The sequence below is a fragment of the Amphiprion ocellaris genome, chromosome 20 (assembly GCF_022539595.1).
Source record: "Amphiprion ocellaris isolate individual 3 ecotype Okinawa chromosome 20, ASM2253959v1, whole genome shotgun sequence".
Lineage (NCBI taxonomy): Eukaryota > Metazoa > Chordata > Actinopteri > Pomacentridae > Amphiprion > Amphiprion ocellaris.
In genome coordinates, this window is record NC_072785.1 from 10,357,390 (window position 1) to 10,374,219 (window position 16,830).

The 16,830-nt window shown below is 40.7% G+C and overlaps 1 protein-coding gene across 1 annotated transcript; it reads right to left on the reverse strand.

Moving 5' to 3' along the window:
• Positions 1-426: 426 nt before the first annotated feature.
• Positions 427-12,665, reverse strand: lclat1 (lysocardiolipin acyltransferase 1). Its single transcript, XM_023277393.3, has 6 exons — positions 12,343-12,665; positions 6,634-6,801; positions 5,988-6,186; positions 5,417-5,563; positions 3,903-4,019; positions 427-2,844 (listed from the first exon to the last, which is right to left on the reverse strand). The coding sequence occupies exons 2-6, from the start codon at positions 6,799-6,801 to the stop codon at positions 2,321-2,323; spliced, it is 1,155 nt and encodes a 384-aa protein (XP_023133161.1). The 5' UTR covers positions 12,343-12,665; the 3' UTR covers positions 427-2,320.
• Between the last annotated feature and the right edge of the window lie 4,165 nt (positions 12,666-16,830).

Below are 16,830 nucleotides of genomic sequence, written 5' to 3' on the forward strand. Positions count from 1 at the left end.
GTGTGTGTGACGCGTGTGTGCGAAACAGACAAGGCAAACCGTGGCCTGTGTTGTGTAATATGAGCATTCAAGGTCTTGTTGACTCATTCGCTGCAATGTAGTGAATGTTACAGTACATTCTAGATTAAAGGACTGCTGAGACAATACACAAGGTGGCCTGCAGCAAATAAAAATGTCAGTGTAAAAGCATTGACATAGTGTAATGGAAAACAGTGTTCTACACAAGGGGAGTGATAAATAAAGGAAATAAAACCTTAGTCAAAATTCGTACAAAATGTAATAAAGATATTATAGCCCCAGCCATGTTTCTATGATAGGTGTAACATTTTAAACTGATAATCTTTTACCACAAAACAGTACATTTACAAGCACTATCAGGATTCAATATTTACTAGACCACACCACAACAATAACAAGAGACATCAATGAGTTGATATAGCATATTTATTTAGATATATATTTTTTCTTTAAGAGACTGACTCATTACAGTGTCCACTGTGTTTACCTGAGGACAGTGACTTTAAAGAGGTCCAGCATCAGCAAGTAATTGTATAATGAGCAACACAAGACAACACAAGTGAAAGAGTAACACATGGAGATTGTAGCTGGTTCAGGAGTTTTAAATAGTCTGAAGAAACACATATAGTACCATGTTTGGTAAACTACTACATGCTGATGATAAAATCATTAACACAGCTGTATCACAGTGATTGGAGTCAGCCCCTTTACGCTTAAAATACAGGAGCTTTAGATTCGCATAAACAAAGGAAAAAAAGACACTTCCTGTTGTGTGACGGACTGTGAGAGAGAGATTTGTTTCACAAAACTGGGTTGAAGTGGTCAGCTAGATCACACATTGCAGTGTTACAGAAACTCCTAGAGACTAAGACACAATTGTTCCATCACTGCAAGAACTAATGTGTTTTTAAGTGGTATTGAGAACAATGGCAAAGAGAGTCAGTGGCTGAAAGTGCGGTTGAAGCACTGCTCAAATCTTGTTTCAATTTCTGTCCTTTTTTGGCACAATTGGAGTAGCTTTCTCAGCTGTCATTTGCTAATTGAGTTTAGCAGGCGCATCAATGCCAGTCCTCTAGTGAGGGACACAGGCAGAGGTGGGCATTACAGGGCTTTTTTGGATTAGGTTGAGTTCAGGGCCAGTTTTCCACTCCAAGTCTGGTTCTCTGTGCCACCCTTAACGTTGAGGGGTAATGTTGTCCCAACAGCACATTCTTCCACCCCAGTACCACCCACATCCTGCCTCTACAAGGCATCTCTTCATTCCCAGAATGGGCACAAAGCTCATCTGCTTCTACAGATATCCAGACATGAGATAAGATCTTTGATTTTGATTTGATGTTACTGCAAGTGTTGCCTCGGCATAGCTACAGGCAACCTTGCCAGTAGTGTGTGAACCTACTGCTTCCTGACGAGAGAGACGACATTCTGTTTGGTTACTTATTTTTTCTTTTAAACATCGTGTCTGCTTTTCTCACCTTTGGCTTTTTTGTGCAAAAGCTACTTTAGCAAACGAGAGACTTGTACAGTAATAAACATCACATACTCTGTCTCTAAGGAGTAACTGGAAAAAAATGATTCCACGACTTGTATAAAAATGGGTAATTATACCCAATAAAGGTAAACAATGGTACACATACATACCTGTATAATCCTTAATAATTCTCTGGGAATTATATCGGTCCTTTTCTTTCCTTGCTAGTAACTGCTAACTGATCAGGAATCAGTGCTGATTTCAATATTGGTTAGAGTCAAGTCATCATATGTACAGACGCTCTGTACTATGGCTCTGCTCCATTAATGACATAAAACTGAGAGCAACATAGCATACAATAAAACTAGTTTCAAAGACATGGCAACAGGATAACAAATACTAACAGCATTGTTTCATGACACATGTTCACACTGAGGTTCTGAACAACCAACCACAATAAACACCAACAACATAAAATTGAGAAAATGCACTGACAGCAAGCTAAAGAACAGTGATTATACAAGGAGAGACATACAAAGGGCAAGTGACACATCATATGTGATGAATTCCTTGAACCCAACACAGATAAATGTACTTAACATTCCTCTTTTACTTCATCAACAGAAAGGTAAGCTCTCTCCACTGAAGCCATGCATACCATCAGGAGGTGCACTTATTACTCTCTGTCTAAGGCATGGAGCATTGGGTTCCTAAAAGGGACCTTCTAGCCCTCTGGACTGAACAGGTCAAGACAAGACAGAGTTTTCAGTTTCCTTGCTAAATATAGGTGAAAACACGTCATTGTCCAGTTAAAATAGCTTCTTTTTATCCTCACTGCAACTTCCTATCTAGCACCTTTTTCTTCCCACCTACATCTGCAGCCACTGACTTCCAGTATCGATGGCAAGCCAACTCCAGCAGCTCTAGCCCTCCAACTAGCTTCTGCTGGGCCATAAACACTCCAACCAGGACAAGGAAGTAGAGCCTGAAAGGAGCCCAGAGCCACAGGCCAGTGAAACACAGAGCAATGAAGCTGCTCCAGTACAGCAGTGAGGCGGCTTTGATCAGAGCCACTCGCAGCTCTGACTTACAGGGTGGCACACGCGCAACGCCATCCCGGTCAAAAGCCCGGGGCTGGCTCGAGTAAAAGTCCCGAAGACGGATCTCCTTTTCAGCCCAACGCTCTCGACACCAAGACTCCAGCTCAGAGGACGAAGGAAGTGAGGACACTGGATAGCGGCGGACGTGAAAGTGGATCTCGCGTGGGAAATGGCCCAGTATGAGGTGGCGTTCTGTCTGAGGGATGTTCTTGGGGTATGCCACTGTAACGTCGTGGACGGCATCCAGGTTGTCTCCTGGGAAAAGGAACAAAATGTTAAACAATCAAAAGAAGAATGCTGGCTGATAAAATTATCCAAAAAACCAGAGGAAGATAGTGAATTAGTTTTTATGAGGATAAACTGTAAACAATGTAAAATACTCAAATTTCATTAATCAGTGACCTAAACAGGCACACAGACAACTCTTTCTGTAAACCCTGCAGATCCAGACATGAAGTCATGCCACTATGGGATTATTATCATTAGTTACAGGCACTGTGTTATGCACCCTTCATGGTTCTTTAGCACCATTAAACAGATACCTCTAATTACTCTGGAACTTGGTGCTTTAAAACTGCAGTGAGCTCTATGCCATCCTCCCTGATCTGCAGTGCCCTTACAACACGCAGGGCGAGCTAAGTGAAATATCAAAAGTACAGGACGACACCTGCCAGCGCCTGCTCCTGTGCAGCTTAGCGCTAGCATGGTAAAAATAGAGCTGAGAGGGGCACAGTGGACTTGGACAAAGACAACATGCACAGTCTGCCAGTCAGTGGTGCAGAGAGAGGGAGGGGAGAATTAGCCAAGTCTGATGATATCACACTGATTCACAACACCTGCTTGGAGAGTTAGTGCCATGCTCAGCATCCAGGGTGGATCTGAGACAGCAGGGCCAGAGGTGGTATTTAAGACCTCTGGAGGACTGCCAGAATTAGCTCATAGAGAAACATGAGAATCTCAGAGGAGTTGTAATAGCTGAGTGTAGGATGAAGCATAGGTCTGAGACTGAAGATGAACAGGTATGATCCCACTTCTACAAACAGCGCCAGTGGAATAAAGTCTGTCATCATAGTAGCACATCATTTTTTCCCCTTTGGTGTTGCTGATAAAATGTTTCCATCTTGGTAACAGGCTTCGAGTCCTGCTTATTTTCATGTGAACATATAATGCGTATCATCAAAAATGAATAAACACATGGCATGTGTTTATTCGCTGTCTAACTCTCAACTAACATTTATTACAAGCAGATTGTTATCATGTTTAATGTAGACATTACATAATTTCCAAAGCTGTTTAAGTGGATCAAATCTGACCTTTTCGAAGTTGGTCCACAATAAAGGTGAATCCGGTGGTGCGGGGGTGAAGCACATACTCCAACTTGGGCAGGCTGTTCTGTGCGGCAAACGCATCGCTCTTCGCTCTTGTATTTTCTGCGAGAGACAGACATGATAAAGCTTTGGTAACTGTAATCAACAACATGAATGTAATATGTATGTATCACTGTTGGTAAGTAAATAAACCTATGTATAATATACATATGTAGAATTTTATGTAAAGGAATAACTTAAATTGTACTGTATTTTTATCTCTAACATTATATGTTAAATAACAGAACAATTAAAACATACAATATATTAAATTCTTTTGTAACATATTTCAATTCCTTTTTAAACGAGCAGCACTGGTTATCATTATTTTGACTTGGTATCAGCTGCTTTCAACTCTGAAAACAAAATAGCAGAAAATGCACATAAATTGAGCAAGACTGAGCATTGTAGAACTTGGTTGATAGGGGCTGCATAATAATAAAACTGCAGTGCACTATGATAAAAATACTAGTGACAATAATAGCAACATTGGTTACTGGATATGACTACTTTCATAAATATATCCACCAATGATTTACACATTTCTAAAATCCACAGGGGGACATAAACACAGGAAAGATGACTGTTTATTAACCAGACATTCCACAGGAACTTTTTGCAGGAACACGTAAACTATATCATGACTCGTTACTCATGTTATGTAACAAGCAGCTAATTCAGACGGACCACTAGGACAAAAGGACTATGGACAGACCTCTGCTGATCAGGCCTCTGCCCTCAAATAAAGCAGTGACTTGTGATTCTTACACAATCTTTCACTCAATTCATGAGTTCTACTTCAAAGAAGGTCATAGAATTTTTTTAAGCTTAAGTGCACCATGAATTTGATCCTCTAGATGGAGGTCTGTACGCATGCCTCTAGAATATGTTTTAGGGGACTAAAGAACAGAACAACTTCCGCATAAGATGTCCGAACATGCCGTATGCATCCGCTTGTTTCTTGCGTCAAAATAAGCCTCGAGGTTTAAGAGGCTTAAACTCCCGCTGTGTCAAAATGCAAACGCACACATGCACCGGTGCGTACGTAACACCAAAAGTAAAACAATATTTAAAGCCCTAAATCTGCTGGCCAATTATGATGTAACTACACTGGACCCCTCATGACATCATGGCATGCAAAGAGAAGTTAAGCTTCCCTCAGTAAAGCTACTCAGGACTTTTGATTGGCTTAATTGTGATCAGAAGGGGCTTTAGGCTCTGGTGTCACTATTGCCCGGACTGAAAGATCAGAGCATTCTTGCAGACATGACTGTGTGGCGTTTGTGTCAGGGGATTTAGGTGTGCCTTATCACTTCGAAATTGTGTTTGCATAACAGTGTCAGTGCAAAGGCGTAAGACAGGTGTAGGGCCACACCGAGCTCTGGAAACACACTCTGAGAAATGAAATATAGGTAAATTGTCCCACGAATGGATGGATTGTTGCATTCTGTGCATCTCACCAGTGAGGTCCGTGCCCTCGGGGAACAGCAGCAGCTGCAGGGGCTCTCTGATGTCACAAAAGTAGTCCAGCATGTTCTCCAAGTGCTTCTTGTCCTCCTCCCAACGCCGCTGAATAAAGACAAAGCAGGCCACCTGCATTGCCCATCCTGCAAAGTACATATAAAGTCTTTACATGAATAACTGATTACTTGCCAAGTTCACCTTGCTCTTTAAGATTTTTCAAAGCAGACAGGGCATGTGTTGTGCAGAAAAACCACCTGACATCTGCCCTTTCCATCATACTTACCATATGCACTGTTAACGTAACGCCTCTAGAAATTAGGCGACATCGTGCATTTTCATACCACTCCACAGCTCTGAATATGCATTATACTGTTCCTATTTTTCTTTAGATTTAGCTGATTTTGACTCTGTTTATTAAAAGTAAACTGCTTTGCAATCCTTTTTTTTTTTTTTTTTTTTTTTTTTTTAGGAAATGCCTTGCAGAGCATATATTACATTATGGTCTGCGTAAGTGTGCAGGACTGTGTTTGTGTGCAGGACAGGACAGGGCACTCGCTGTATACCCACCAAAGCCAGGTACAGCCTTGAGCGCAGCCTTGAGGCAGATCTTTTCCAGACGAAGGTAGCTGTACCTGAGCAGACAACACCAAAGAAACATCCAGTCCAGACGGGTGCGGTGATTCATGATGATCACACTTCGCTCCCCCGGGATGAAGCCATCACCTGTTATCACCACCTTCACCCCAAACACCAGCTCCAGCAAAGACTACAGAGGAGAGAGGAGCCAGGACAGAGGGAGGATCAAAAAGAAAGTGCAAGGGGAAGAAGAATGGAGTGGGCAGAGAGGATGACAGGATTGACAGAATTGGAGAGGTGGATGTGACAAGAATGATGAAATGAAAGAGAGAGAGGTGGGACTGGGAAGAGGAAAGATGATAGATAAATTGAAGTGAGAGATAAAAGTGAGACGAAAATTAATTAGGCCAACAATTCTTGTGATCACTACAAGATCTGTCTTTGAATTGTTCGGAAGTATCTAATTTGGTCTTATCTAAATAAATCAAGTGTACCTATTAGAGGTTAAAATCTCATTAAACAGGGAGGCATAAACAAGGCTCAGATGACGCAAATTATCATCACCTCAAACAGATAACTTAAGGCCATCTGGTACATACAGAAATAGGCTAAGTGAAGGCTAAGCTGGTGTACGCACCACAGGCAGGGTGAGCCAGGTAGCAACGATTCGATCAGTTATCCAGCGGTACCAGGCAGGAGACAACAGCATGAGGGGCAAAACTGGACCCAGCATAAAGACGCTTCCAAAGAAACTACCCAAAAACAGGGTCACCACAAAATAGAGGCCCCGCACCGACACAGCCATCTGTAAGGAATGAAGAAGACCAGATTAGCTTCAGTGCAAGTCAAATAAATAAAATGCTCTTGAGCAGTCAAAGTGTGACCAAAGGCTGCTGTAGCAGGTCGAGGGACGAAAAAAACATTATGACATATATGGAATTTATCCCTGACTTGGATCTCCACTATGGAAAGAAGCTGAAAAGGATTTAGATCTGTAATATGAAACAAATGTGATTATCAACAATCTCATCAATAGCAAAGACTGCTGTTCTGTTCCTCTTCTGACATATTTTCCCACAAACAGTGGAAAATCCAGGGCAGACATTCCTAGCATGGAATGTAAATAGGGGAACCTTTCTGACTGTGGGTGACAAACTGTGGGCGCATGGTCACTAAATCAAGCGTGTTTCACTGAATGTACAGCAGGACGAGCTTTGTGTTACTTACTGACATTGCTAGCATACAAAATGAAAACATCACAGCTATATTCAGCGAATCTTGTCCATAACATTAAAGTGTAATCAGATATAGAACAAACGCTGCCTTGCCATTTTCAAAATTAAAATACTCAAAAAGGACTTGAGTAAAGGCAATATGACAATTTATGTGTTTATCAGAGATTTTGCTAGACAGTGATTGCTGTCATTTTAATATCTGAGGCTACTGAAGGCAATATTGTTGATAAAAAGTAGGACGATTGGATATGTTTTCCATTAAAAGTCTAAACTGATTTTCCAAGAAATCTACTATATCATATAAATACTGGGATAAAATTACATATACTGGAAGACAGAATTTCATCCACTTTACTCAATCCTGTGTGGAGAATGTGGTAACCCTTTTATTAGGAGTGGCACTAAAATTAATTACACAATAACAAACTAATAAAAATTCAATTAAACCGACTTTCAACTTTATATTCTTTGATGACAACTCTGGTTCCAATAATTATCCCTATGATTAATTACAAACCTATAAATCATGTATCGTTCACGTGAGTGTAAGCATGACTAGGCGACTTTGACAATAGAAGTAGTAAGTGGTGTGAAAGAAAAATATAGATTCTAAAAGAAACCAGAACGCAAATGGAAATCATTTAAATAAGCTGAATACTTAATATGTATATTCATAACAGTAGCTGCAAGATTGCAGAAATACCCAATGTCACTTGACCCCAGAGTTAACTGAGCCTGTAATCCTTCTGAAATTCAAAACCAAGTAATGGGACCTTCATTTGTCCATGACATGTCTGATGAATTAAAAGTTGGCATCGCTTGTCATGTCACTGACATCAGAGATGACAACTCTCAATGATTGAGTTACACTTAAGCCCCTTTCAGATATGCACTCCGTTTCATTAACATGACAGCAACTGAACATGTTGACTTCATGTCTGAATGCACACTGCGGTAACTTTTACGTTGAAGTCCCAATGTCAATATTTCATTGACCTTGTAACATTTCTGAACCATTTTCAACATGGCACAAGTCTGAACTGAACCCAATTACAGGAACAGATAGACGTGCGCAAGCAATTGTACTTCAAGATGTGTGAAGTGACTTAGGAGAGGCCATTTCAACATTTCACCACCAGTGTTCATCCAAAAACACTACAATAAGAGTATTTCCTCTGAGTTTATTATACCTGCAGCAGCAGAAACCCCATGAGCTTCTACAAAGCCAGAGAGCTGTGTGCATTTGCACAGATGGACAAACTGCCATGGTAATTTCATTAAGTACTTGTAATTAAAAATTATCCCTGACATGGAGACAGGATCAGTGCAGGTCAAGATCTTATGGCGAGTCACATTGTGTACTTGTCTTCACATCAAAATGGTGAGCTGTTACACACAGAGTCACAGTTTAGTTTGTTGCTTTCAGTGTTTTTTAGAAGTGTTTACTCTGAGTTATATAAATACTAGCAGCATCAGCAGCACCCATATGAATGTCACCGAAGTGAGGCAGTTACATGCATTTTACACACAGACCAACAGTAGTAACTTAAGTTATAATTTAAAATTATCCCCAACATTGAGCCTGGATTGATCAGGTTCAAGTCACACTGTGCTTTTACTGTTAGTGAAGTCGTAGTTAGATGATCATCATATGTGGACAAAGTTTTTCAGTTTTTGGAAATCATAAATAAATTAGATTGTTGGTTATTTGATAGTTCAATAAACTGGTATTAGTTTCGAGTTAGTCTTTTGTTTGTTATTGCTATATAATACATCATATATCACTAACATTAAGGGAAAAGAGACAACAAGGGCTGGAAAAGTGTCGGAATGGCAGAGAGCCATTACTATAACAAACAGATGAAGCCAGTAATGTTACATATAGCAGGCTTGAAAAGCGCTGCATGAAACACAACTCTTTATAAATTCTCTTGATACATTGGTCATCAATCACCTTCGAGATCAGGTGAAAGGCAAGTAATTCCCTTCATGCTGTTTGGGAAGAGCAGCATTAACTGCCACCTTGATCTTATGAGGTTATATTTGCCAAAGTTTGCATGATGTCAGAGCACGACTCCTGATCTGTTCTGCACAAGCCTGCGCTTGTCCAGCAAGCCTATTAGAGTCCTGGGCAAGTGGATAAGTAAAACACGATCCTCTACCTAGCAACTACGTGAAATTGCCCTTGCTGCAAGACAAATATCTCAATGGGCTGCACTGCATGGTGTAACACAAATTTGATTTGATGCTCACTGACAAAGTGTCAGGATTGATGTAAGTTGCATGTGACTGCAGAAAAAAAACAGAAAGGCATGCAAACATAAAAAAACTTCCTTAACAAATGTTCCAGTCTTAAACTTAATAGTACAACAAGTTAATTACAAGCAAATTCCCCTTGAAATTAAGGTTTAAAGAGGAAATACAGTGAGTCTTGATTTGATTAGGTCCAGGTCTTGCTGGCGTAGGCAGTCTGAGCTAATTCTACAGGAAGCCATTTCCTCCAGCAGGTGTTTTCTTCTCTTACATGAACTTTAGGTCACACCTTTCTACCTCAATTACTGTTATGGTTGTACAAGCCTTTGGTTGAGGCTACTTAAGCCCAACACTCTCACCATCTAGTCCTTGTTAACACTCTTGGTGGCACCATGACGCAACAAGTCTCACAGCAACAACGTGGCAAAGTGGCGGAAGGTGCATTAAAACAGCGCAAGCGTGTTTGTGTGCATGATTATGCTGGCAATGAGGGTTTAAGGGTTACTGGTTTTAACAACGGAAAATGTGAGCCATGAGAGAGGTGAGAAAAACAAGCTTGCTCAGCACAACTGCCACAATTAGACTGTGTCCCCACACACAGAAAAACACCCCCTTGGGTTGCTGCTGGAGCAACCAGACAAGTCTCTTCATAAATACGGCATAAAGGTATGACACCTGGAGCAGGGGATGTGAGAAGTGAACAGAGTAATGAAAATTAAAGTGTTAAATAAACATGTTTTTCTTCCGCTTGGAGTGGACACTAGGGACGGAACACTATTTATATTAGGCATCCACGGAAACTTTTGTTTTTATTCTCCAGGGCCTAGTACCACTTGTGAGTTTGATTTATTTCCATCCATTTGGTTGGGTTAACATTTATTTAATCACCATAGTAATGATCCTGAAAGCACTTCCCCAAACACAGCTCCACACGCAACACACAGCATACTCCTCATAGTCCAAGTCTGAATTCTCTGGCAATCATTTTGCATTCCTAACTTTAAGCTAAGACCAGACATCCCAACAGAGCAAAGAAGAGTGAAGAGGTCAAGCATGTCTAGGTTAAACAATGAGCTTAAGTGGTGTGTGTGTGTGTGTTTGTGTAAAAGATGGAAAAGGAAAGAGAGGAGGAATTAAACAGGTAATGCTAACAATTTAAGTGCTATTTTACAACACTCAGGTAACTTAACAGATCAAACATCCACCAGACGTAAACAAGTCTCCAAGTTGCTGAGATATACAAGACATCATTTCTGTTACCAATTCTTAATATTGATACATTTTTGACCTGGAATCAAGTCTCTCCACATTTACAAAGTCACACAAAACTCTCATGGAGATTGTCCTTTCCATAAAACGCGCAAAGTGCTCAAAATGACGTGAAACACCCAGAGAACACAAAATGTCATGCCCATCAACATGCTGCTGATTACATCATCGCCCGAGTTCTCAGTACTCATGGGTCAGATTACACCCATCTTCTCACACTGCCTTCATTTTGATCTCAACTGCACACCTGTGAACGTTCATGGCTGCATCGTGCATGGTTGCGACGCCATCACGTTGACAGAATCTGTTGCCAGACATGCCGACAGACATCTAAACACCTGCCTGCCAAAGTACTCAGAACCGCCTCTGTGGTAGTCCCGCTACAGTAGGTGTCTCCAGGACTATTTAGCCATGATGACACAAGCAGACAGATGAAATCATAAGCTGAAAACAATACCAAACATGCTGTCATGACTGTAAACCACACATTTTCACTGTATGGGCAGAAAAAAAACAGTACTGAGAGAAGAAATTAAGCATAGAGGGACACATTAGTGTGTATGGATCTGTGGATAACTCAATTAAACAAAGAGGTCTTCACAGATTTGTCATAAAGTGGGTTATAGTGGTAGTAGTATCTGGTTTTCTAGAGTTCATTAACAACGTGGTTGTGTCTTCCACAGGTGGATGATGGGTAATACTCTCTGTAGGCATTACCTGCACACAGGTGAGGAAGCCAATGTATCATAGTTTACTACAACCAGCAACTATAACAATAATTCCAGCGTAAACAATCCTTTTTTTGGACAAAATCACAGACTTATTATGATAGTACTTGAACGTAGAAGTGAAATTAAAAGTGAAAGTTGTCCAAATAACTGACTGATAAGTAATAACTTTTGAAGCAGATGCATACTGCTATCCAATCTACCAAATTGTTTAATTCATTATCCGTTGGTATTATCAGTGGTTAAATCTGCCGCATTTGGAAACACAAACAAACCACGCCACGTTGATGCATTGATACAAATCCATGTAAGTCGTTAATATGCTTTTTTATCGTGGCATACATTTCCATACATTATCCCTGGGTGGGGCAAAGAGGGAGAAAGGACTTTAGCCAGAGAGTCAACACAAGTTGGGAAACGTTTAACTTCAAAACTAAGAGTTGTGCCATGTTAACACTGTAAATAATCATCCGTTCGTAAATTATTACTTGTCTTTTGTGCAAAGAAAACATTGCTGAGACAGACCCGAGTGAAATGGACAGGCAAAATGAAAAGTTGATGTGAAATTTTGCGGACTGGCTATTTATCAGCCGCAATTACACCTTGCCATCTGACCGCTAGCATACATAACCTTAATTTATCATTAAAATTAAGGAACGTTGTAGTGCAGATGATCTCAGGCTAACATAAACGGCAACATTAATGCTAAACGCTACTGCTAACGCAGTGAGATAAATGGAACATAAATAAGAAGCTAGCTCAAGTTAGCCGACGTTATCCTGCTCATTCTAACAGGGTTGACTAACGCACCAATTACTGTTAAAGAGTGACTACATACTGCCAGGTAACACACATACCCACCTTGCGTCTTGTTCCCTCCTAAATCAAAGTTTGTTTCACGTGTACTAGTAATGTTAGCCGCAGTAAGTCCAAACTCTTGGTTGCGACATCGTAACTTAGCAAGCCAGCTAGCAGCTTGCTAACATCGGCTAACTAGCAAAACTAACGAACAGCAGCGTAAGCAAAGAGCGGTCGTCTGTTGAGGGAGTTTCGTTGTTTTTCGTGATCCAACCGCGGAGCCAAGACGTTTTTTTCCGCATTAATTTACTTCCTAAGAATGTGGCAAATGTACAGCCACCTATCCGTGATGCTAGCTGAGACGACCTCTCAACTTGTTACCTCTCACCTGTCCTTACAGACACACATCAACAGGGGGTGCTGTTCGTACAAGCTGCATTGCACGAAGTAAGTGACCGCAAACTGCACACACAGCAACATTTGCCAAGGTGTGCCCTCAGTCTGAATGCTATGTAGATTTCACAGCATGACACTATGTACCAGGGATGGAAGAAGTATTCAGAGCTTTTATTTGTTCAAATGTGCTCACATGATTGTGCAAAGTACTCCATGATAAGTGATAGCCATCCATGTACTGAAGTAAAAGTACAAAAAGTATCAATGTGCTTAAAACATCAACAGCAAATGATTATACAGAAAAAAAAAGACCATTAGTGTGTATATTGTATTATTTAATTAGTGTTCTGGTTGCATTTTGCATGAAAGACAATATATTAAACTTTAAAAATGGGCACACATGTTTTTGGGCTTAATTTTGATGTCATATACTGTATATGCAATGAAGTAAAACATGTAATATTTCCCTTTAAGATGTAGTACAGCAGCATAACATGGCATGTAAAGAATAAGTACCTCAACACTTTACTGTACTTTATCAGTCTGTCAAGCTAAGTGCATTATAAATAAAACATCTCCTTAAAGGAAACGTGTCAGTCCCCACATTGTTGAGAATAAAAAGTTCATCAGACCACCGAACCTATCAGTGCAGCAGCATATAAGTTAACCCTCATTGCCATCTGAAAGTGGAGAAAAAAAACCCTCATTATTCCAATTAACTTAATTAAAACAGCAGTGTTTTAATCATTAATGCAGGTTAACAATGAACAGAGCAAGTCTACAACACTCACTAAGTTCATCATTCCTGCCTCTTGGTTGGAGTGTTTAAAGAGTAAATAAGCAGTAGGCTTCACATTGTTCCACATAGACTCTGCCTACTTCGTCTCAGGAAGCTGAACCTTTGCAGAGGCCGAAATACCTTTAAATCATGTTTGAAATCACTGGAATAACTGGATCTCCGTTTCTGTTTTGTGCTCACTAAGCCTCTTTTAAGTGCTTGAGAGGTTTTCCTTATGTTCTAGTGTTCTACCCCAAGGTGCCCTTGATTGTAATATGTCAGGGCTCATTCTGTATAGTATTGATGATATACCTCTTGACCGATTCCTCCAACATAGCCTTTTAAAGTAGTGTAAATCCCAGCATGTGTCATTTGTTTCTTTTACCCACAGTTATGAGCTGCTCTACTGTTACAAATTACCTCAGCATTCAGTGATGTGTGTGTGCGCAGACTGGTCAATGTGTCTGAGTGTATCCGAGCATGCAAACGGACTCTCTGGTGTGTATGTATGCGGCTGTGTGTGTGTGTTTGTGTGTGCGCGTGCATTGAAGTGAGTGAGGTAGAGACGGACTGACAGACAGGGTAAAAGAGAGAGTGCACTTAGTCAGACTCAAGACTTTTCCATGACCTGCTCCCTTTGGCATGCACTCTATCTGAGAGACAGAGTGAACTGTATAGCTTTATCAGTATAAACTTCTCAAGGGTCAGCGCATCACTTCAAAAGGGAACGGAAAAACTTTGCTCCGAAACAAACCCTCATTTTTTCACTTTGGTGCCAACTCACCTTCAAAGAAGCAGCACATCTGCAAGATTAATGACGATTGTCCAAGATAATTTAGCTAAAGCATAAAGATCAGGTACTCCTAATGATATTTCCTTTAGAGAATTCCAAATATTAAAGCCCTCTGGTAAAAAAAAGAAAAAATCTACCATTTGAATCCATCAAAGACATAAAACACGTACACATGTTTTCTGATAAAAGTCGACTTGGGAGGTAGGCCAAGCTAACCTTTTCACAATACAATCAAACGGTCTGATTAATGTTGACACCAGAAACAACATAAATTCAAGTTCAACATGCCATTCCTCTTACATAAGCTCATGTGACTTTTTTCGGGCATTGTAGGCTGCGTTTTGGTTTATTTTTAATGGAGTCTATTGATAGCAATTTAATGAGGTTTAACTTAAAAAAAAAATTGATTTGGTTTATTTTTTTATTTAACATTCTTGCCTCGAATGACCTCATGTGATTATTTGGTAGTTCAAGGAGGGGACATGTATGGATAAGATTTTTTTGTTTTCACTTCACGTCCTCTTAAACCACATGTAGAGAGCACATGGCTGTAACTCCAGTTTTGCATCGTAATTTCTGTGTATGTCTCCATCATGCCTGGTCTGTAGGCAGTAAGGATTAAAGTGGCGTAGCCATAAGCTCTCCGTTTATATGAACAACAGCCTGTGGAAGAGTTGCTGCCTGTGGGTTAGCATATTAACACACAAAACTACAGCACAAAGCAGATGCCATCATGCCAGTAGTGTTGTATTGATCACAACTTTAAAACCTCGAGATGCACTTTACATCACCCGGGTGAACAGAAAATGGGCCCCACGGTGTTTGAACTCATCACTCCATTTGTCCTGTGGGTGTAAATCCAGCAGTTGCATTGTGTCTTCAGTTGCTGGTCTGCTGATGTACGTTTTAAAAGAGCAGTCTGGCGGAATTGACCATGCTTGCCTTTGATTTACTGTGTGGGAAATTAGCTTCAAATAGCCACTACTACTTTGTGGTCTTTTGTTCTCGATTGCTGGATCACATGTTGCTGTGGGGTTTTCAAATGTCAAACGCATTCAGTGAAAGGCCAGCTTACACAATTAGTTACCTCACTCACTTTTCAGCAGTCGCATGCCATTTCTTTCTCTCTCTCTCTCTTTTCCATTTTTTCCTTCTGTGTAGCTTGCAGTGTCATTCGGAAAGTACATTAGTTAAAGTTTATTAGGGCATGATGACACCGAGCGAGTTTCCGAGTGTCATTTTTGCTGTGGTTGCATTTTACCTTATCTAACTTTTATCTAAATTGGCCACAAAGAGAGACAACTGGGCTTTAATCTATGATATAGCAAAGCCACAACGCAGTGTTATTTATGCTCTACCTCTTCTACATCCTCTCTTGACTCCCTCACCTTTTAATCCCCCTCCTCTTGTTGTATGCCTCTTAGCGTATCTTATTCAAGCTCTTCTCTTGTTGACGGTGCCAGATATGTGTCTACGCTTGGTGGGCCGTCTCCAGACAGGTTATAAATAACTATCAGAGTTTTTTTGCTTCATGTCCTGAGAGCTCTACTTTCTTCTCACACTTGAGGAACCATGGGAAAAGAATCTTTCCCTTACGCACATGGCATTCATAGTAACAGACACGGTTATACATAAAACCTCGGAGCACATGCGCCTGTTTGCAAGCTTAGCACAAACACACAGTTGTGCATGAACACACAGAATTAAAGTGGCCGGTTTATACAGTAAGGTTGCAGTACTGAAATAGCAAGGTTATAAGAGCAGGGGCACTGTTTATAATGAAACATAACCTGCACTGTGGGAATGCAGAGTACATTTTGTCTGTCAGTATGGGAACCTTGCTGAAACAACAGAATGGGATAAAAGTCTCGGAGGGCAGAAAATAGCACAAGAAAACAACTGCATTGGATCAAAAAGTAAAATGTGAAGCCGGAATGGAAAAAACATTACTTTTCTCCTGATGACATACGGAGAAGGGGGGGGCTTATGTTATAGGAAATGAAGGGGGCTGGTGTGAGTTTATGTGCCGAGGAGTGACAGTGAAACAGTGTTAATGTGGACTATAGTTGGGAGTCGGGGAGAATTCAGGGGTTGGCAGGTCAGACTTTGCTGACACACTGGGATCAGCGATGGGATTGTTTCCACTGGAAAGAATTCCAAGAATGAGCTAGAAGAGCTATCAGTGACTTCACTCAGAGGACTCTGACAACAGTTTTAATACATCGCCAGGCACACACACTCCTACACACTTTTAAAGATACTGCGTCTCATGCCAACAATGGTGTGCCAGACACTCTCCGTTCTCCTGTGTCACTGCGTTCTCACCGAGCGCTCATCTTACCATTTGCAAAATGAATGCTGTCACCTCTGACCACCGGCAGTGTAGTTAAGGCAGAGATTTATCACGTAAAGAAATTACTTTTTACTCGAGACAAGTAAGAGATAAAGGCTGTGAAGGTATTCAGTGAACCCAGCTAAAATATGAGGGCACGTTGAGGGGGCGAGCTAAGAATAAACCTCCTAAAAACATAGTTTCACATCATAAGGTGGCAGTTTAATGTCATAAAGTCGTGACTAAATAAAT